The following is a 23,632-nucleotide window of genomic DNA, read 5'->3' as shown; positions in this document are numbered from 1 at the left end:
TCATTTAACACGGGTTTGACCGCTCAACTTTGGAATGTACTCCACAGCATGCATGGTTGCATTGCTAGTTGCCAAGTATATCATTATGTACAGCAGGGAGCCAGGACTGAGAAGCATTGAGATGACTTTTTGAGGCACATCGACTCAACTTCTGATTGGAATGTGCACAAACCCAGCATCTTTGTGTCAACCCTGTTGGGCTCGAGTCTGGGGTTCAGACTTAAGTCAGTCTCGAGTCACAATCGGCAGAAGATTCAGACTCAGACTTGACCATCATGACTCAGACTTGACGCTACTGAGTACGTGACTCACGAGTCATGCATTTTTCTACCAAAACAAAATTTACTTTAAAAAAACATAATGCTGGGCCCAATTTCATGGTTCTGCTAACCACAGCATTCTGCACTTATGATCACCACTTTGTGCTAACCGGGCTAGCAGAATAATTCTGTGCTAACCATGTAAGCACAAGATCCTTAGGTACAGGATGTACTCATGCGCAGAAGCCAAAATTCCTTGCTAACCCGTGCAATAGGCTTACCGTAAGCAAGGACTTTTCGGCTGCTTTCACCAACAGTAAGCATGAAATGGGTCCCGATGTATATTTTCTGGAAGTAACGTTAAAGCAATGCTAGAGAACGTTAAGCACATGAACTGTATCAACACTACTTTCTAGGTGGTGTTATTTTTGTTTAAAATCATCCCTCCCAGACTTCCCACAACAGTGCGCCACTTACGTATCACTGACATGTGTGTCCGTGTCTATGCACATCTATTTCACACAACATACATGTACAAACCTTGAGTAAACATACTTTCAACAAGCATACGTCACTTCGCATGGACCTATTTCTGCAAGATCATTATTGGGCAGAGCACCAAGAAATAATGCTGGTATTCTGGGCTACCTTAGGCATTGGTTGATGCAATGAACCAGCGAATCTGGCTCTGAACTTACTAAAATTTGAAATCTATAAACTCATGTTGACTTGACTTTTTCAGGCACAATCTTACACTTGCCCAACCCAGAGGGCCCACCCTGTCCACTGAGAGACATTCCCTTCACTGATCCACAGTGGTCGGCGATGGACTTCAAGGGACTCTGGAACATGAAGAGGGAGAAGTGGGACCTGGAGTATCAGTCACAGCAGGTAGGCTCAAGAAACTTCTTTCTGACAGTAATTGTATGAACTCAGTGGGGGAACAGAAGTTATTGCGACCACTCACTAAAGCTCAATATGTGGGACTCACTACACATGCCCTAAACCTTACATTTGGAGTTGTGGGCTACGTACATGTACTTGCATTGCCCTTGGATTGACGTATCTATTACTCCCCATCCACTGCACACATGGGCAACATCACGTGAGCTTCTTTAATGCCACACTGTATGAATTAAACGTGACATACATGTCAAACATTTGTGCATGCATGTCAGACAATTATCATATTTGTTATTAAATAAGACTTAAGGGTTTGCATATAGTGGACATGATCAATGAATGGGAGGTTTGCGATAACACCATGTGAATGATATCTCTTGGTGAGTTGTGTGGTTCTGAGAAGAACCAGTGTGTTTAACTCAAAGTTTCGATCCGTATGTTCTGCTCGTCATCAGGAGACTCCTGATGATGAGCAGAGCATACTGTTCAAAACGTTGAGTTAAACACACAAGTTCGTCTTCTCAGAACCACACAACTCACTAAGAGATATCTTTCATTCACATGGTGTAACCGCAAACCCCCATTTACCGTATTTTTTGGAATATAAGCCGCTGCTTATATGTTGAATTTGCCCATGAAAATGTTTATTGCGGCTTATACACAGGGCGGCTTACGCCGAGCCTTGAAGATAATGTACTGGTATAAGAAAAGATCTGTTGCTGAAATGAATTATCAATTAAGAAAGTCATTAACGGACCGAAAGCACGTTCCTCGAAAATATACCGAGTGGTAAAAAGTACGACAGGCCGGCTGACCATGCGTGAGTGAAAGCTGTCTACCACAACCGACTGTACATGATACTGCTGCATGCCATGCTGCATGTATTCCCAATGGACCACACCATTTGTGGTAATAAAGGGGTTTACTTTCTTGGGAACAATAATTACCAATATTTTAGCTGTTTAAAAAAAGAAAAAAGACAACTTATACTTTTTGTGAGTTCAAAACATTTCTTTATTCGATAATCAGTTGTTCAACGTCACAATATAATTTTTATCTTGAAATGTATTCAAGAAACGATGTTAAAACTCAAAACGGGGGCTAAATCACCCCTAACAAAATTAATGGATTCATCCATAAAAATGTCAGCATCCTCTTTGACTGTTTTCCAAGAAAGTTACGATCGAAACTTAAATTTTTGACGTTATTACTTGTTAGTAATCACAACAATTTGATATGTAAGTTTTGTTGTAAAAAAGGACCTTTTTATTCTTAGGACAAAACAAATCAGCATCTGTTGCCACAAAGCAAGATTTGTAGCGCTCCAGTCAGACAACACATGGGTGGGTTGCATAGTCTCTCAAGTGCTGCGGGAAAATGTAGTCATTCGCCGGCGCAGGCTGCCGGGCCATACATGACTTTTAGGCCAAGGACTGGAGGGGCCAGCCGGCAGCAATTCCCGGTGTTTATTTCTCATCATCAATTTCCATATTTGTTTGTAAGAGTATCGACTGTAAATGATTTGATATAACTTTTGTTGCCCTTTTTATAGCTTTCGTAGTGCAAATGGAACTGGTCCAGAGCTTTTTGACTTCAGAATTTGGAGGCCTTACAACATTGAAACCGCTTTTACGCCGGTGCGGCTTATACGCCGACTTCAAATCTTAATTTGCAGATTTTTGCGTGCTGCGACTTATACTCCGCGCGGCGTATATTCCGAAAATTACGGGAATGTTTATGATTGGTCAAATATGCACAGGGCAAAGCTTAGTAATTGGTCTCTCTTCCCTCCCCTCAAGAATTTCCCTTGTGACACACTGTCAAATAAAGCTTGACATGTTGGGTACCGTTATTTCATTTCTTAGAGTACCCCACAGATACCCTCTTACAGGAATAACATTTTGATCAGTAAACTCTGTTTCTCATCTAGAGACTGCTGTATTCCAACAAGTTGTGAGGTTCACATATGCATTGAAGCACAGATGCGTGAAAGGTGGAACTCTAAACGTTTACTTGAAACACAAAGTTCACAAAAGAGATATTTCGTCACACAGTGTCACTGCTAACTTCATTTTTTATTGACTTCACGATGTAAATCTTGAAATGTTTAAGTATATGTGTATTTATTTATCAATAGAAAATTCTGAGGTGTTTTCAGGCAAACATCTCAAGACCCGTTCATTTTAACCCCATTGCTGTTGATAACCAGGTACATGCATCTGATGAGAGTGTGATGCTGATTATGGAGAGAGATACAAGAGGGCCTCGTATGCTGTCTGGAGCCTACGTCACCAATGCACAGATTGTAAGGAGCTCAGAATATGAGGTCAGTACTCGGCAAGAAACCTTGAAATATCAGCCCCTTACAACCATGACATTAGTGGCGTGATTAATGCATGTGAATCAGTAATGCCATCCAGGATGTTCATTTTGTCCCCAACAATTCCTGCAAAGAATTTGCTTCAATTTCTATTCATTTCAATGTATGAATAAAAAAGGCTATTGAATTCATTTTTATTTCTGTTTTCACATACATTTTCTTTTATACTTAGTATGCTTAATTTCTGCTTATTTTACCATTGCAAATGTATTCTGAATACTAGAGTTGTTGTCAAATTATTCATATCAGTCACATATAAGGGAGGCATGCAACTTGATAACCAGAGAGAAAGGAATGCCTTTGTGCAGTTCTTGTAAAAAGCTTATGACTCAACCAAAGACTAAATTGAGTTGTGAAGAGTTGACTTGTACTCTCACATACACACAATGGAAATGACTTGCTATGCCGAATACCCCAGAAGACTTCCTTTACCTTTTTTTTCTGAAATGATAGTTTGACTTGAAAGCTGCCCCACCTGACCTGCACAGTGTGACCAGCATTCTATTCTGGGATGGCCCGGATGGAGCAATAGGGGAATATGACTTTGGTGGACGGGAGAACTGGCAAGAAGGGATCTGTCAGTGCTGTTATGACCAACCCTTCAACCAGGTAAGTGAGGCAACCAGATAGAGGGGGCATGACTGCAACAGTGTTTATTTATACCATGGTTTAAAGGTAGAGTACATCATTTGTAATTTGTGTATTATTTGGTTTGAATCAACAAAAGTGCTCAAAATCTAAAGAAGGGTGCTGAACAACTAACCTGATGAAATTTTAGCTCAGTGAATGCTGTACATTCCGAGAAAACAATGTTTTAGGATTTTGATTTCAAATCAAAAGTTGCTGAGTCATGTTTTGAATTGCGCCCTAATTCAGCGTTCACGTTCTCATTCAGCCGATTGCAGCTACTTGATGTTGCGAACTGAACCGCTGAATTGTAGCAACTTTTGAAGCAACAAAAGTGCTCAAAATCTAAAGAAAAGTGCTGGACAACTAACCTGATGAAGTTTAATCGTGTCAATGCTTGCGCACGCTTCGCCGAATTAAAAAGAACTACTAATGGAAATTGCCAAGAATGCACCAGAATTAGAATGCATCTTGTTATTACAAACAACTACTGAAATTTGTTTTATCCTTTTATTACTTCTTAAGACATTTTTCTTTTCAACAGTCTATGTGTCCTCAGTGTGACTGCCAGGATTTCTTGGGGATATTGGATTCATCTGAAGACAACTCAACATTTGCCAGCACCACAATAGGTCACTTGAAGCCACACCAACCAGCGAGGTCACAATCAGTAAGATGACTGAAGTGACCAGCGCTTCATTGACCACAATGGGTCCCGTCCCTTGGACTATCCAGAAAATGGACGAAGATGGGGACAGTGTGTCTGATGATGAGAGTGGGAGATGGATATCACAACGAGCTTGCGGCATCCAACTCTATCCAAGTAAGATAATAGACAAATCCATTAAGCCCTGTCCCATGGTGTTCTGACCAATCACAGCTGTGATTTATGTCTGACATGTCCAACTCTATCCAAGTAAGATTATAGACCGATCCATTGAGCCCTGTCCCATGGTGTTCTGACCAATCACAGCTGTGATTTATGTCAGACATGTCCAACTCTATCCAAGTAAGATAATAGACCGATCCATTGAGCTCAACCCCATGGTGTTCTGACCAATCACAGCTGTGATTTATGTCTGACATGTCCAACTCTATCCAAGTAAGATTATAGACCGATCCATTGAGCCCTGTCCCATGGTGTTCTGACCAATCACAGCTGTGATTTATGTCAGACATGTCCAACTCCATCCGAGTAAGATAATAGACTGATCCATTGAGCTCCTCCCCATGGTGGTCTGACCAATCACAGCTGTGATTTATGTTAGACATGTCCAACTCTATCCAAGTAAGACAATAGACCGATCCATTGAGCCCCACCCCATGGTGTTCTGACCAATCACAGCTGTGATTTATGTCTGACATGTCCAACTCTATCCAAGTGAGATAATAGAACGATCCATTGAGCTCAACCCCATGGTGTTCTGACCAATCACAGCTGTGATTTATGTCGCACATGTCCAACTCTATCCAAGTAAGATAATAGACCGATCCATTGAGCCCCACCCCATGGTGTTCTGACCAATCACTGCTGTGATTTATGTCGCACATGTCCAACTCTATCCAAGTAAGATAATAGACCGATCCATTGAGCCCCACCCCATGGTGTTCTGACCAATCACTGCTGTGATTTATGTCAGACATGTCCAACTCTATCCAGGTAAGATAATAGACTGATCCATTGAGCCCCATCCCATGGTGTTCTGACCAATTACAGCTGTGATTTATGTCGACATGTCCAACTCTATCCAAGTAAGATAATAGACTGATCCATTGAGCCCTGTCCCATGGTGTTCTGACCAATCACAGCTGTGATTTATGTCTGACATGTCCAACTCTAATGCATTAAGCCCTTCCTCATTTTTCCTATTCACTTTTTCGGCCCACCTTTCTCTGTAAACTCTAAGGGTATTGAACTTTTACAGACCTAAACTATCTAGTTATTGTCTACATTTCTTTGTGTGCTCTGGTGATCCTCATCAATAATTACGACTATCTACTCTTTTTTGTTCATATTTTCTGTCTCTTCATTCTTGTGAGCTCCTACCTCAAGTAACAATTAAACCTTTATGAACAATTTCCATAATGAAATTGGGATCAATGTAACGCACACCAAGTTGAAACAGAGGCTGCCCATTCTTTTCTAGATGGTAGTGCATCTCAAGCTGTTCTGTGGTGTCGTTATTTGGAGGATGCCTGGCGAATGACATCGGAGGTCATAGATCTTGACTTTGATCCATCAATAGAGGAGCATCATTTCTCAGTCCACATCAGAGTCATGCCGTTTGATGCAAATGAGGTATTATTACTGTGCTTCTAGAGACTTTTACACGCTTATAAGAAACATCGATTTTACAAGTGAACAATAGTATACAAATATTGAATGCTTCGAGTGGTGTAGTAAAACTAGCCTCCTGAGGTGATCCATGGACATTCTATTTTCCCGAGGCGAAGCCGTGGGAAAATAGAATGCTCCATGGATCACCGAGGGAGGCTAGTTTTACTTCACCACGAGATAAAGCATTCAATATTTGTTTTATAACACTTCACCCACAGATTCTGCTTGGTTATAATATTTAAATTATTTAAATCTGAACACAGTTGAAATATACTTCAATTTCAATACAAAACTGGAGGAAAATGTATTCTCTCTTCCAAACTACCCCTCCGCGAAATGTTTGAACCCAACTCTGCGGCGCGCTCTCTATGGAACAGAACGCGCTGCGTGCAACGCGCAATGCGCACACAAGCATGCATTTGCACACAAATACCGCGCCGTGGAAATAGTACTTTGGTTGCTAATGGTATAGTACTTTGGTTGCTACGGGTATAGTACTTTTGGCCGTGCACAGAAAGATAGCAAAATTAGAAAGTATCATGTGACTCGCTCTCGGCCAATCATGACAAAGAATCTGTGGGTGAGGTGTTATAAAATTGTATATTTCTGTCCATCAACATGCTCATTATTTCTTTCTGAGAGCTTGTGTGAAGAAATGCACAAACTTGTTTGGATGGGACTTTAACCCACAACCTCCTGCATAATTATACAAACAATGAGTTTGCTGGGGTCAGCTGGCTAATTGCAATCCTACAGAGTAGATACGTATGTAACGATTGTGCAAAAAAAATATTATCTCACACATCTCTTTTAACCCTTGTTCCTGACAAATTGAAATTCATTTTGGGTTTTTCTTTGTGGATGCGCTTAATTTTTTTCACATGTGCTTCTTACTTCATGACCCGCTGTCTTACATTTGTCACGAGTACATTGCGATGGGCTTTTTCTCATTTCTCAGGTCTTAAAACATTTCACTCATGCATCAGCAAGTTGTGGGTCTGAGTCCCACCAGAGCAAGCCAGTAAATTGTTTTCTTGCAAGATATTACTTAGTATATTTATAAACTATACTTAGTATAGCTTAAAGAATTGTGCGCTTGAAGGGCAAAACTTTATATGCAAAGTTACATCTTCTTGTTTCACAGAAAACAAATTCACTCAGGAAAATCTCAGTTGTGATGGATTTCTATTGTTACAGGATGAATGGTCCTTTGAAGTGTACATCGATGGTAAACTCCTGTCTTCACTGACTGGCATACCGGTCCTGTCCTCATCTACTAAGCTCATCCTTCATGTCTTCAATCGAGACGGCTACATCGCTGAGCTACCAGACCCCTTCAATCCTCCAGCTGTCGCAGCTACACTTAGAAATTTGAGGTCTGTACAACTTTCTTGTTCTGTTTCAAACACTTTTGTCATTTTCTGGGTTTTCTACAGTGTGCTTTGAATAACTCAGTTACCGGTCATTTGGGTTCAAATTTTGTTTATGTCCCTGTTACATCTTATTGAAATAAGAAATCGGACACATTCTGTGCCTTCTATCTTCAAGAGTGATTATAAAGAAAACTTACAAAAATAAAGAATAGTTGGAAGTCAATTTTAATGATACTTGAATGGCAAATTACACAGGTCAGGTGTAACAGGGACACAACAATGTTACACTTTTGGGCCCCACATTGATGGGATGACCCTTATCATGGGGTGCTGTGGTCCAATGGTTACGGTGTTCGACTCGTGTGCCGTGGTACATGGGTCCGAATCCTGACTGGGGGAAAATGTTGCTTGTGCTCCTGAGCAAGGCGCTTTACCATTATTGCTTCGTCCTTCGGATGGGACGTGAAGCCATAGGTCCCGTGTGTTGTGTAATGCACGTTAAAGAACCCAGTAACACTTATCGCTAAGAGAAGGGGTTTGCCCCAGTGTTTCTGGCAGTGGCAGCTTAATGTGCCGCAGTACCTTGTAAACTATTATAAAGGTGTTACATAATGGTTCTCATATTTCTCATGTACTTTATTTACCTGTCTCTAATAATAGACATCATTTCCAGCGCCTTGAGTACCTAATTGTTGGTAGATACGTGCGCCATATAAGACTTCAGTATTAGTATTATTATTTTTATTTTTATTATTCCTTGAAAGGTTTTGCTGTACTGTAAGGGTCATCCTACAAAGCAATGGTCCAGCATGACTCAGGAAGCCTAGTCTTGTTAACTGGTTTTACCACAGCATTTATGACCATTACATTCATTAGAATACTCTGCCGCTTTCTTCTGATATAGGATGCCGCCTGATCAGAGCAATCTGTGTCGTTACGGAGCACCATTCAGGGCTGGAACCAGTCCTGTCTCACGCTACTTTGCTGGTGTCGGCTCAGTAGCAGGAGCCACAGATATTGTGCCATTTGAAGAGGTAAGGCCAGGCGTGACCTGTACCCTTTTCAATAGATGTTTTGTTCTCCAGACAATTTCCAGTTTCAGTATTTCTGAGTATCTTAAAGGGTTTTGTGATGGGTATGCCTGCAGCTTCAAATCTGTCACTCCAGAGATAATAGAACTTTATACTTTTGATGATGGTGCTTTGATGATGGCCACTTTTAAGACACTAGCGGGATGCCGCACTTCGCACAGCACCCGCTAGCTGGTCAGTGCGCCCTCAATTGATGTATTTTTGAGAAGGGGTTCATTATACAGTCAGGTTTTCTAAATGCATATACTTTTTGGAGTGTTTTCATAGAGATAATGTAATATTTAACTATCTCAAAGTCTCAAAGAAATGTTTTAGAGTGTTTTCATAGATATCATGGAGTATCATGGCCTAGCGGTTAAGAGCACTGGACTCATGCTCTGGTGTTTCAGAGGCAACAGTGGAGTGGGTTTGAGCCCGCGGGGTGGACACTTGTGCCCTTATGCAAGGCACTTAACCATTACTGCTTCGTCCTTCGGATGGGACGTAAAGCCGTAGGTCCCATGTGTTGTGTAATGCAATGCACGTAAAAGAACCCAGTGATATTTATCACTAAGATAAGGGGTTCACCCCGGTGATTCTGGCCTCCTGTATAAACTCACATGCGGAGTGTTTAGGAGAAGAACCAACCAAGAACCAAAAGAACCAAGATCATGTTGTAATGTTTTAATTATTCAAAGTTTCAAAGAAACATATGTGCCAACTTGAAAAACCAAAACAAAACAAACAAAATTTGTTTTCCTGTGCCAACCGTGACTTCAGAGGACAGTGAAATCGGTGCATATATGTATATGAGATGCGATCAAGCTAAATGAGTCGTTTGTCGGGAACTTTCATTTGGAGATTCAGGCCAAAATAGGGCCATGTCATCACATCACTTCATCACATCTCTTAGTGTTCCGACTTCCATAATTTTTGAACTAAAGATGGTATCAGCATGCGGTTTTCACAGCAGTAATGCTGAGATTGTGCTCTTTTCAAATCTCTTAAAAAAAAAAAATTTACCAGGGTCGACGAACAACTCATTTAGCTTGATCGCATCACCTATATATGTGACCGGCTCCATAAAAAAGGGTATTAAGTCGCGCTGTGCATTATGGTGTAATGGCCCGCTCAACATGGAGAGGGTGAACATTTTGTCAAAATGTGATTTTTATTTTTTTGTCATGAATGACATCTTTAATACCTAAAGTTTCAGGGTTCATTCACAGAAATGTTGGTTTTGATGAACAAAGTGGAAAAAACAACCATTTTGTATGTATCATTCTGTTTGTCTACAACACAGCCATCTATTTCAAAGCCTGTTTTCTCAGTTGTGTAATATGAACTCCAAGGAAGTAATTTATATGCAAATACGTCATATCTCCAGAACAGGAGGGACTATGGAACTCTGTTATATACCAAATAAAAGCTTACATTGTGGGCTTTCAAACCATGTATATAACTCAATTTCACTTTTGTGCGACTTTCTTGTGACCTTTTTGTAGAGCCAGTCACATATACCAGTTTAATAAGGACCTCCATATACTGGATGACCACATAATCAGAGTTTTTAGGCCTTTTACGCAAAATGTGACACACAGACATCAGACAGACAGACCAACATCAGACAATAGGATCTTTAAATATAGGATTTGAGCATAGAGGCCCATATCAGAGATCAGGTTGATAAACCTGTAGCTTGTTTCACTAACCAACCCCAAATATCACCAATCAATGTTCTTGTTACTCATGGTATGCCTGTCTTGGAAACACTCTCTGTTTGTACAGATTGCCAGGCCATGCGTTCCTTGCATCCATCCGTGTGATCGTTACCAGTGTGATCCCTCATGTTCCCTGGATGCTGTTCCCATCACCTTCACATTGGCCAACCTGACACTGCCAAGACTGGAGCTATCCAATACCACCCTTGACAACGATGCTAATGCAACAACGCCACCTTCAAACCAAGATGAGGGATCACTCCCATTCTTCCTGACAGGTGGGATAAATGGAATAATCCTCAAATTGAGAGATTTTTCCCAAATGGTAATATAACTTCCCTGTGACTGTTTACAGCAAGAGTCACATACTTACTCAAGAACATGTTTTGTTACCAAACTGTACTTATCCATCACATGTTGTTTAGAGACAGTTTCTTATCGTAGTTTACCTAACTAGTGCAGTAACTGTTCAAAACGTGCCTGTTTGGAACGGGCAAATTGCTTGGCCTCCGGTAGACCCGCAAACGTGGCAGAATAGAGTGCAGTGCCCGTATAACATCGCACCATATCTACACCTCACCGTTGTGCGATCGTCCCCTTCAAACAAAATGGTCGAGGCCCACCTCACCATTGAGTGATCTTCCCCCTTCAAGAAATAGTCGAGCCCATACAGCCAACCACCATTTGCATGTGCGTGTCTGTATATTATACACGTTTGTATGAGCTAGCACTCCGAAAATGCTGCCTTTTTTGCAGCGTCTTTGAGAATCGCTCATCCAAACAACTTCAGTCTTGACACTGAATATTCTTGGGTGCTGAGCAATACACCTGCCGATTTTCAACTTCATACAGTGCCCGGTTCAGGAGATAATGGAAACACAGACAGATGCACAGAGATTCCTGGAATTATAGTAAGATGCAGTAGATTTTTTTCTTTTGACTATTTCTGATACCATATTTTACATGAGCCAATTTTAGTGGATGATTTTTTTTTTTTTGGCAACCCCCCCAGTGAAAACTTTCTTAGGAAATGGGAAATCAGTGTCAGCATCCTCCAATGGTTTCTACATCGATGACACACCACCAAAGCTGGATCTTTTTTTCTATTTGGACGTCAATGTAAACGAGTATGTGCCAACATCATTTCAGTCTTCAGACTCTACCATCAGTGTGCTGTGGATTTTCATCGACATGGAGAGCATGGTCAAGGTAAAATGATTAGCGGAATACCACTTCATTAATTAAACAGTGTATTTACAAATGCATTTGCTTAGGGATACAAGTTTAAGCAAAGAAATTGGCCGGAGCAGAGTTTGAAGCTCCAACCTCCAGAAGACTGCACTGATGGCAATCTTTCCATCATTCACTGTCTGTTGATGGGATGCTAGTCAGAAGTCATAGTGTCATGTTTCCATGTGCCAAGGATCACACCCATGCTGGGAGCTCATACCGTTGCTGGTCTAGAGTCAGGCCTTGCAAACAATTAGTACACAGTGCAAAACTTAGAAAACTTTGTGCACCATTCACTGTAAAAATTGGTACTTTTTCCAAAAGCAGACCACTATATGCATGCATGGATCCCATCGCAATAATATCTGAAATTGTGTTTTTAGGAGCATCACTGGGCGATAGGAACATCCAAAGGCGCAACAGACCTGCAAGACTTTGTCAACGTTGGGTTGAACCAGACAGCTACTAACAGCAACCTGACAGGATTGCTGCATCACAACACTACATACTATGTGACTCTGAAGGCTATCAATGGAGCAGGCTTGGAAACCATTATAGAATGTGATGGTAGGTAGAGATAGACTGACATACAGACAGACAGACCAACAATCAACTAGGCTGGCAGCTATATATCTAATGAGGTACTCCATCACAGTAGGTAACTCCGAAGGCTATCAATATTTGAAACCGAAATTCCATCAATAATGAAGGCCTCGATACACATCATTAGTATTTGATGATACTTTATATTTCATGCATATCCAATGCAAATAAAGTTCAGGAAGACAGCCCGGTATCCTTTTTGCTTTACTGTTGACACGGTAGTAAGGGAGCTTTTTGTTTTGGTAAAATGTTTTTTGATTCATCCTTAAAGGGAATGTACATCATTGGCTTTTGCTGTAATTTCAGAAATGAACTATTTGAGGGGTTAGTATAATAGATCAAATATTGTTACACTGACATGTTTGAAGTTTTTTGTTCGAGAATGCTGGAAAAACCAAGAAAAACAAAAATGTTCAAGTAGTCTGGTTCCCTGACTCCACTTAAGATAAAATGGATCAATTTCCAGATGCCGGAAAATTGTAAGGTAAGGGAACCAGTCTAGCTGGCCTGCACCCGTCATGAATATGTAACCAATAGCAAAGAAAATTTGAACTGAATCAAAAATGGTAAATTTGGAGCAGTAGTTGCAAAGTAGTTAGGTTTTTCCAACGGTGGTCGGCCGACCACCGCTGGAAACGTATACAAAAATACCATTTTCTTGAAAATGACTTCACACCAGGTGCCATTACTTTACAGGATGCTTTTGACTGTCATTTCCCAACATCCTAGTAAGGTATTTTGTAAAAACTTGGTAGTTTTATTTTTCGATGTTTGCAAATGTTGTATATTCCCTTTAACCAAATAGCACTCTCCTATTGTGTCCATCATATATCAAAGGCTAATTGTGATGTCCAGACTGGACCACACATGTATTGATTCATTACTTGGAGACCTTTGTTGATGGCCGTACATGTTTGTATTTCCTAGGTGTGACTGTTTTGCTGGAAGAGCCCACTGCAGATGATGTCAACACCACCTCCATGTTTAGCAAGAAGTTTGAGGAGGATGTTTACCCACCCGATGTGGAGAAAAGCGAAGACCCAACAAAGACTGGTACCTCCTGGTCCAAACCACAGGATGAGTCTATTAATCACTATGGTAGGACATCTTGCAATTAATAATAAATAATAATAATGTGCTTATATAGCGCTTTATACCAAAGGTCTCAAAGTGCTTTACAAATATTTTTGACCTTGGTGATATGTATGTGGCCTATTTTCGAGTAGTAAAATAGGGGTGTAAGTGGCACCACAAACTTCAAAAAAGTCCACCTACAAAAAAAGAAAACCCATTTTTTTTCTGCGGCCAAATTTTGGGAAACATTTTTTGAAAAAAATTAACTTCTCAAAAATTTGAACAAAAAAATTGAGGCCCCCCCCCCCAAGCCAAATCCTGGATGCGCCACTTATTAGTTTTGCAGCAGCTCGAGATCAGCGCATTCTAGTCTCTACCTTCACAGGTACCCATTTATACACCTGGTGAAGAGAGGCAATTGTAGTAAAGTGTCTTGCCCAAGAACACAAGCACCATTTTCCCCGTCAGGGTTTGAACCCATGTACCACGGAACGTGAGTCAAACACCATAACCAGTGGACCACAGCGCAATTGGTAGACTGTCACATTTATATCAGTTGAAAAATGGGATCTAACTTGTATGATACTAGAGAAAATAACAATATACCTATAGCAATACCGAACACCTCTTCTAATTAATGTCATACTCTTGACAATTGAAATGATGTAATCTCCGCCCCCCCCCCCCTTCCCCGGTCGGGTAATTCAGAACAAGATTCCTTTATCAATCAATGTCAGCATTGTAGTAAAGTACATCACAAATCCACACAACTCCATTGCAAGTCGGTACAAAGTCGTATAGACACAAGTCAAGTCACAAGCTATTCAAAGGCACTGTGACAAAAGATATTTCTTTGAAACTGTTCATCCCATTCTTTCTTGAAGTCATGATGAAGTGACTTCAGATTGACTTGACCAGCACTAGTGTTGGACTTGTGATTGACTTGACTTATGTGATAACGAGGTACCTGTTTTCCATTTCCCTCGTAGCGGTTGTCAACAATCCTAATGTCTCATAGTACATGGCAGTGGCCCCATGTCTCCCCTTCTGCTTCTAAACCTCCTCAAGGTTTCCTCAAGGTTTCAATATCTCCTCCCAAACCTACTATATAGAATACTGTGTGAGTAGTTCAGCGTCGCTCCTAGATGATGTTGTACCCTGCATGGTGGTTGGAGGCAACTCCTCTGGCTCAGTGACCATAGAGGATGGAATGATCATCGTCCGTGCTGGTGACGGGGAAGAAAGGTTCAACATCACTGACTTCAAGGCACCAAAGGACTCCAGCCAAGGGGAAATGATTGAGAAAGCGGCCAAGTTCAATATGGAACCTGGGAAGTAAGTCTGTGGGCCGGTTGCATTTGAATCAAAGAATGATACATGATCAAGACTTTATTCAAGAAATTTAATTTATAGGGTTCATGAAATGACTTGCCTATCAATGAAACTTTGTCAGACTGCTGATAACACACCGTCTGAACTTTTTGGCATGGTCTGCGTAGACTTCATTTAGCACAGATTCTTGTGTATGCAATGTTAGTGGTACAGTATAAAGTAGGTGTTGCTAACTTTTCTTGATAATATTACGCTGTCATGTTTCACAAGGGCTGCTGATTGGGACTTGACTTTAATGAAATCCAATGGTACAAATGTATATGTAAAATGGCGTCAAAGGACAAATCGTTTATAATTTGGGGTTTAAGTTTCACAAGGGCTGCTGATTGGGACTAATTGACTTTTATGAATCAAATGCTACAACATTTATAAAAATGGCTTCTTCTACAAGTCTCTTAAACCCCTAATTAAAAACCATTTGTCCTTTGAAATATTTTTGCAAAGTTCTTCATGATTTGAGGGTCATCGTCAAACTAAGTGATTTGTGATTGTGACTTGGACTAGAAACATTTGACTCCAGGCTCAAGCCGTATCCAAATGACTTGGCTGTGGCTCACGATCACACATGCGCCTATGCAAGCAGCTGCAGCCTCTACCTATAGACATTGTGACTTGGACTAGAAACATTTGACTCCAGACTCAAGCCGTATCCAAATGACTTGGCTATGGCTCACGATCACACATGCGCCTATGCAAGCAGCTGAAGCTTCTACCTATAGACATGTGTTGACCTGCCGTAGCCACTGTGGAAGCAGCCTTCAACTGTGGGCTTTGATGGAAGGACTTCACTATACATGGACTTGTTTAAATCATTGCTGTGCCTGTTCTGTATTTTACTGCTATTTTAGGTGCCTGTATTCCTGGACAAAGATGTGCAACCCAGCTATGTTATGTGTCACAGTATCAGCAGGAACTACTACAGTGTTAGGTCAGTATTTGAACATCAGTATGAGAGAGATCAGGCCATTGCCATTGCTGCTTGCATGTGGAAAACAAAACATTAGCTAAGACCTTCCGGAATAACTTGAGGTTCTAGGAATATCCTTTAACAGGAAAGCAATGTTTGAGGTGGATGGAGAAGAAAGATCTTTACTTGGCAATGTAAAGTATCAATTTGTTGTTTGTTGAAAGCCCCCTTATCAGACAAATAATTGCAAGACTCACTTTCCGGCAGAATGTGACCCGTATAATAGTCTTTGGGAAAAACACTTCTTTGTTTAGTTTGTTTATATTCCATTTGAGAGTTTTAGTGAAGTTAGTCAGCTTAATGATTTCTGCCAGGTAAAGATCAAAAATAGTTTGTCACTTAAAAATGTTGGAAAACATTCGTCAAACTTGCATTATCCTGATCAACAGGAGACAGTGATATGATGATGACATCAGCCAATGGCACAGACCTTGTTCTGACATCACCAACAAGCCAGAGAAGGAGGAAGAGGGCCATAGATAACCACTTTGATTTCACTGTGGCTACAAAGGGAGGTAGGTATTATACAACATGGTTTGACTGGTCCCATGGTGTGGACTGATTTGACTACCTCCTGGGCCCAATTTTGTGGCTCTGTTTACCATTAGCGAAAAATCCCTGCATATTGTAACAATAATAATGAACATTTATAAGGCGCTGGTATCCACCAAGCAAGACACTCATGGCGCATAATACAAAAAATAACCACTTTGATTTCACTGTGGCTACAAAGGGAGGTAGGTATTATACAACATGGTTTGACTGGTCCCATGGTGTTGACTGATTTGACTACCTCCTGGGCCCAATTTTGTGGCTCTGTTTACCATTAGCGAAAAATCCCTGCATATTGTAACAATAATAATGAACATTTATAAGGCGCTGGTATCCACCAAGCAAGACACTCATGGCGCATAATACAAAAAAAAACCAAGACAATTACAATTTAAAATGAAATTGAATTTGATTAACAAAAATCAGCGACAGAATAATGAATACCAACTCATTAAACACAAACAAATGTGAGGCAAACTTTTGGGATATCAGAGAAGATTTAAATACAGACAATGATGACGACTGACGAATTTCAAGGGTTAGATTGTTCCAGAGTTCGGGAGCAGCGCGTGAGAAAGACCAGTCTCTCCAAGAGTGATTGGTGCAGGAAACAGCAAGCTGTAGCACTCTGAGTGGTGCGTCTGGATAAGGTGACGAGGCTGAGGTTTGATGATTTGGTGTTGTGACAGGTTATACATGAGGGGGTTACAACAATCTAAGCGTGAAGTTATAAATGCATGGATGAGTTGCTCAGTGGCTGTACGATTGAGATGTTTCCAAATGAAGCCAACATTACGGAGATGAAATCTGACTAGTGATTTTGACTCTGCCATAAAATTGGGCCCTGATGTGAAAGGGAGGGAATAGGCCTATATCAAAATCAGCCAACACTGCGATTAACTAAGTTGTACATCTCCCATGGAATGCGTACATCACATACAAGGTTTGATGTCAGATGCAACTGTGCAAGGGGTCCATACTGTTATCTGCTTCACCTGCTATCACAATGTAACCTATAACCACCTATGGCATCTGAACAAAATGAAGTTTAAGGACTGTCAATGGTGTTAGAGGACTATCTGAACTTCCAACCTTACTTGTGTTATTGCAGGTCTACACCAGGGTGGCTCACTCATCCTAGGCCTGCTGGATGTCAATAGAACCAACCAGGAATTCACATCAGATGCTGCCCTGGATTATAAACCATACATCACCAATCCACTCTACACCATCCCGTATACATCAAGACTGCTTAGACACAGGTTGGTTTGCTGCACACTGTGTGTTTTCCCTTCAAAAGTGATCAGACAAATTCAATACAACTAAAGAATGAAATTTTCTCTAAAACTAGTCTCATATTTGTTCGTTTTTTTTCTTTCATAATTGTCTGCGTTCTTGTTCTTGTATGGGTATAGAAAATGTCCTCTCAGTATTGAACTGTTAATTTTTGTTAGCAGACCATTCATGGAAATAACTGCCAAGACTTTATTCAGAATATCAGGTAAATTATACAATTGTTAATATAGCGGTACAATTGTCCTATGGGCTCCATGCGCAAACGAAAGAGGGCTCCCTTTTACCTAGCAACGACGTACGGGCGGGACATTTAGCTGGTGGATGCACACAGTTTCCTGTGTGTGACGCACGTACACCAGGGGATTTGTACTATGTACACGCAGTGGTACGGCCGCACATCACCGCAAAATTGCAGTCAGGCAAGATGGCATCGGTCAGTCACCCCCAACTGTACTTTCTTTGCCGGTGAGGGGGTACTTGTGAACGGAGCGGATAGAAAGCCAGTAGTCATTTTGGTTGCATACTTTACCATCGATTTGCTTTTTCCTGTGACGGTTAGCATAAACAGATATTATTACCACCTAAAAGACAATGGACAATAAGGATTGGAAATAGATGTGTCAACACAATTTAAATTTAGAAATACATTGTTATTTTGAATTCCAGGATACGTTTTGTGTATGAGCCAACCTTCTATATCACCAGTCTTGGTCAGACAGAGTTGCAGGGACCATTAATGATCAACATGAGCCTAAGCACACCGGGGAACTGGACAGAGGCAAAACCTAGACTTATCTACTGGGACAAAGGTGAGTCTTAGCAGACCGGGGAACTGGACAGAGACAAGACCTAGACTTATCTACTGGGACAAAGGTGAGTCTCGGCACACTGGGGAACTGGACAGAGGCAAAACCTAGACTTATCTACTGGGACAAAGGTGAGTCTCAGCACACTGGGGAACTGGACAGAGACAAAACCTAGACATATCTACTGGGACAAAGGTGAGTCTCAGCACACTGGGGAACTGGACAGAGACAAAACCTAGACTTATCTACTGGGACAAAGGTAAGTCTAAGCACACTGGGGGACTGGACAGAGACAAAACCTAGACATATCTACTGGGACAAAGGTGAGTCTTAGCACACCGGGGAACTGGACAGAGGCAAGACCTAGACTTATCTACTGGGACAAAGGTGAGTCTTAGCACGCCGGGGAACTGGACAGAGGCAAAACCTAGACTTATCTACTGGGACAAAGGTGAGTCTAAGCACACCAGGGAACTGGACAGAGGCAAAACCTAGACTTATCTACTGGGACAAAGGTGAGTCTAAGCACACTAGGGGACTGGACAGGGGCAAAACCTAGAATTATCTACTGAGACAAAGGTGATTCTCAGCACACTGGGGGACTGGACAAGGGCAAAACCTAGACTTATCTACTGGGACAAAGGGTGAGTCTTAGCACACCAGGGAACTGGACAGAGGCAAAACCTAGACTTATCTACTGGGACAATGGTGAGTCTAAGCACACTGGGGGACTGGACAGGGGCAAAACCTAGACTTATCTACTGAGACAAAGGTGAGTCTTAGCACACCGGGGAACTGGAGAGACACAAGGACTTATCCACTGGGACAAAGGTAAGTTTAAGCTCACCGGGGAACTGGACAGAGGCAAAACCTAGACTTATCTACTGGGACAGAGGTGAGTCTTAGCACATCGGGGAACTGGACAGAGACAAGACCTAGACTTATCCACTGGAACAGAGGTAAGTCTTAGCATACCAGGGAATTGGACACTGAGACTTGTAGCTGATTATTTGCTTGGTATTTCAGCGATGCCAACACAATCTGATCTTTATTGATAAATGCTGTTTAAGTGTTGAAGTCACAGATGGATTTATGTATGTCCTTTTTTTTCAAGTTTTCATATAAGAAATAAAAGCTGCTGCAGCAATCTCCTGAACAGCTGTCATGCCCTGACATACTGACATCGTAGAAATCAGAGGGCCTGCGGTTTCCACCCTAGAGGCCCTTTTTCATTGAGAACATCTCTTTAATAATTTCTTTGAGCTTTGGACTCATGGACTTGATGTCCACTTTTCGCAATTTTCATATTTTTATTGATTTGCTTACTTCTTTTTTTTGTTTATATTGAAAAATGTTTGGTAATGATTCCTTGAGCCACCTCCCCACCCTGTTTTGTGGTATATGCAATTATGAGTTCTATTTAAGTGTCCTCCTAATCTTTGCGTAGATCACTCTAAATGGCAAGATGCAGCTAAGACATGCAGTGATGTGGATCAAATTGCATACCTTGATGATGGGAACCAAGTGAATGTTCAGGTTGGTCTTGCAGTTTAAAGGTTTCACTCGGTTATTCTTACTTCAAGTAGTCTTGGCCCAAGTCAGGCAGCCATGGCACGTGCAGACATCCCACCATGGCAAAGTTAGTTCCGCGGACCGCTTGTCTTTATTTCAAGTAGTCTAGGCCCAAGTCAGGCATCCAGGCCAGGCATCCAGGCCATGGCAAGTGCAGGCAACCCACCATGGCGGTAGATGAATCAAATCTAGTTCCGTGAGTTTCGACACTCTGACAGACTATGTCCTTTGTAATGTGCGCTTGAGGTTTACTTAGAAATTCTCAGGTTTGAGTGCTAATTCCCCAACTGGAAGGGGTTCATCTTGTTTATAGCTTGCTGTTGGGTTTGTAGGCAGCTTGCCAGGGATTGGCTACATTAGGGCAACATGATCCAAAATCCACTCTTTTGCCAAGTCTATTTTAAAAGACGAAATGGAACACCACTCTTTAGAACCTTTCAGGACTTTGAGTTTTGAAAAAGGTATAATATGATTTCATTTGTACGATCCAGACAAACGGAGTTGGAGCAAAAACAGTTGTTGGACCATTAATTATTCTCTCCATACCAATGTGCATGTGTGATAGCTGTCTGCTTGAACAACCAGTCTACAGACTTATGTCAAACTGGACATTATCAAGGCTGGTTCATACTCGGAGCGAAAGCGATCGCGAATGCGAATTTGTGACATCAGTGCACGTTTTCGCGCTGCAAATTCCCAAAAGTTGGACACATTTCATCTGCAGTTTGCAGCAGTCCTATTAATTTTCACATTTCGTCTCCGATGAATTTGGCAGGGAATGCTTTGTGACGTCAAATTCCCGTCGCATTCGTATTGGCATGAAGTATGAACTGAACTTCACTTGGATTTACTGATATTTCCTGTCTGTCGCATCTCTCTCTTCTTGTGCTGGTTGTTGCATTTTGCACAGTTTGTCAAGGCTGTCGAAAACATGATATGTAAACATGCCTGGATTCCAGTTCCACATTATGGAGTACCGAAGTGTGATGGCATTTAGAACCAGAAAGTGTAGCGCAAACGAATGGAGTACGCGCGCGTGCTGGTTCACGGGCTGAATCACCCGCTAATGTCTTTCACACATGTTTTGTGCGCGTGACGTATTCACTTCGGTACTCCATAGTTGAACTATGGTAACTGATGTAGTTCACGCTCCAACTTGCTATGGAATGCAAGCGTCAGAGGATTCCCAACTCTGGACTTTAATGTAGCCCCTTTAATTACCCTCCCATTTCCATTCTAGAGATAACACAACAGATATCAGTATTGAGTGTTCACCTACTGGTTTTTAGATGCACTTTGTTACCCTTCAAAAATGCCAGAGACCTTCCACAATATGCATCACTAGGCAATGCTTGCATATCTGATCCATATCTGATCCATTTCTGTCAATATCTGTTTTCATAAGCATATGGCTAACACAAAGTGTTTTTCCCTTCACGTTGTAGGTTTGTTCCACACAGGCTCCAGCCTTGTTACCCTCAGAGCCAGGTCGCAAGCGACGCGCTTTGCAAGAAGAGTCAGTTCCTTCCAACACGACATACTTCAGCCATGAGACTCATTTTGCATTGGCTGTTGTCTTAGACGCCATCCCCAATAACCCACCAGTTATCACAAACTTGGTAGAGAATATGTTCATGAATGAGGATGAAGGTAACTTTACCTTTTTGATCAATTAAATGTTTCCACTATACTTATAAAAACTTACATCGAATATTTTCATTGTATTCTATTGATCATCGCATAGCAAAGTGAGATTTATAAAAAAACTTAATCAAATTGTTTTCATAATGGTTCATTTGTTGTCTGAATGATGTCATAGCAATACAGTGTGTATAAAAAAAATGATATGTTTAGGCCAACAAAAAAAAGTCGGTCTCTGGTCAGCGCGCGTCGATTTTAATCATGTGCGTCAATCTTTTTTTTTTCCATAATGTTCCGCAGTAGCTCCAACAGCGCCCTCTATTGCCGCACCTCAATTTTTTTTACCAAAGAGCACCAAGGCAAATGATTGAGAGCACCAAGGCAAAATATGGAGGACACCAATGTACATGAGGACACCAAATAGCAAAATAGTACCCCACCTTGTCTGTACAACTACAATCCAAGCTTGAAGAAGAAAAAAAAGAGCCCAAAAAAAAAAAGCCGCGTTCCCGCGTCAATTCCAGAACTTTGGTCTGACCAGAGACCGAATATTTTTTTTTTTGGCCTGAGAGAATTTTTTTTTTTAATTGAAGCGCCTGTTTTGCTTAATACTAACTTAAATACGCTTATTAGAATGATTATTTCTCAACACAATGCTGTTTTCCCTATCTCATTTAGACACCTACATCCAGAGATGTAGACATTTAAAGGTACAGTCCATCATTTGTAATTTGTGCATTTTGTTCGTTTGAAGCAACAAAAGTGCTCAAAATCTAAAGAAGGGTGCTGAACAACTATACTGATAAAGTTTCAGCTCAGCTTCAGCTGTATATTTCGAGAAAAACAACATTCTAGGATCTCGATTTCAAATCAAAAGTTGCTGAATCATGTTTTGAATTGGGCTTGAATTCATCAGCGTCCGAGACACGTTCTTACTGAGCCGATTGCAGCTACACGATGTGGCGCACCGATCCGACGAATTATAGCAACCGCGCGTGCGTTGTGTCAATGCTTGCGCACGCTTCGCCGAATGAAAAAAACGAACTACTGACGGAAATGTCCAACTGTGCTTCTTAAGAAGCACCGTTGGAAAGGCCTTCTTTCGTTGATTTCTTCAAAATGACAGCTTGCCATAAAGAATAATTTCACAGGGAGTTTAGTCCCCTTACTATATTTCAACCAAGTATATTTTTCAACAATAATTACGCCACTTACTTTTTGGATAGCTGCAAATGATGGACTATAGCTTTTTGAAAGGAATGTCAATGTGGTCCAATTGCAGCAAAAGTGGATAAAAGGACATTAACATGCCAGCAGTCTCTCTGTTGGCCAGCTTACCTATTGTTCTTTGTCATACAACCTAAACTTATGCTCCAATGATTATATAAACAAATTACATAATCAATTAATCATACATGTAGGTTTTATCTCAATATTATTGGCCAAGAACAATTGGTAAGTTGGCCAACATTGCTGGCATGATAATTTCCTTTCATCCACGTTGCTGCAACTTGGACCACATTGACATATCATCCCTTTCAATTAAAGCTATAGTCCATCATTTGCAGCCATCCGAAAAGTAACTGGCGTAATTATTGTTGAAAAACAAACTTGGTTGAAACATAGTAAGGGAACTAAACTCCCTGTGAAATTGTTCTTTCTGGGAAGCTGTCATTTTGAAGTAATCAATGAAAGAAGGCCTTTCCAACAGTGCTTCTTAAGATGCACAGTAGGAAAATTTGAATTAGTAGTTTGTTTTATTCGGCGAAGCGCGCGCAAGCATTGGCACGACGCACACGCGCGCGCGGTTGCTATAATTCATCGGAT

General features: G+C 41.1%; 1 protein-coding gene across 1 annotated transcript in view; it reads left to right on the top strand.

Annotated features, from left to right (window-relative positions):
* LOC119733210 overlaps positions 1 to 23,632 on the top strand; it is a 199,410-nt gene that overhangs the window by 161,829 nt on the left and 13,949 nt on the right. Inside the window, 19 exon segments of the mRNA XM_038206800.1 lie at positions 999 to 1,151; positions 3,373 to 3,489; positions 3,997 to 4,152; positions 4,715 to 4,807; positions 4,810 to 4,993; positions 6,318 to 6,469; positions 7,706 to 7,884; positions 8,786 to 8,915; positions 10,740 to 10,950; positions 11,685 to 11,881; positions 12,286 to 12,469; positions 13,433 to 13,603; positions 14,692 to 14,914; positions 15,820 to 15,899; positions 16,328 to 16,453; positions 17,602 to 17,752; positions 18,453 to 18,595; positions 20,040 to 20,128; positions 21,610 to 21,814. Of these exon segments, the coding sequence (XP_038062728.1) occupies positions 999 to 1,151; positions 3,373 to 3,489; positions 3,997 to 4,152; positions 4,715 to 4,807; positions 4,810 to 4,993; positions 6,318 to 6,469; positions 7,706 to 7,884; positions 8,786 to 8,915; positions 10,740 to 10,950; positions 11,685 to 11,881; positions 12,286 to 12,469; positions 13,433 to 13,603; positions 14,692 to 14,914; positions 15,820 to 15,899; positions 16,328 to 16,453; positions 17,602 to 17,752; positions 18,453 to 18,595; positions 20,040 to 20,128; positions 21,610 to 21,814 (2,944 nt within the window).

Source organism: Patiria miniata, unplaced genomic scaffold, assembly GCF_015706575.1.
Source record: "Patiria miniata isolate m_02_andy unplaced genomic scaffold, ASM1570657v1 HiC_scaffold_1, whole genome shotgun sequence".
NCBI classification, from domain to species: Eukaryota; Metazoa; Echinodermata; class Asteroidea; order Valvatida; family Asterinidae; genus Patiria; species Patiria miniata.
The sequence above is the reverse complement of the archived record's forward strand: the minus strand, read 5'-3'. Positions and strand labels throughout refer to the sequence as shown.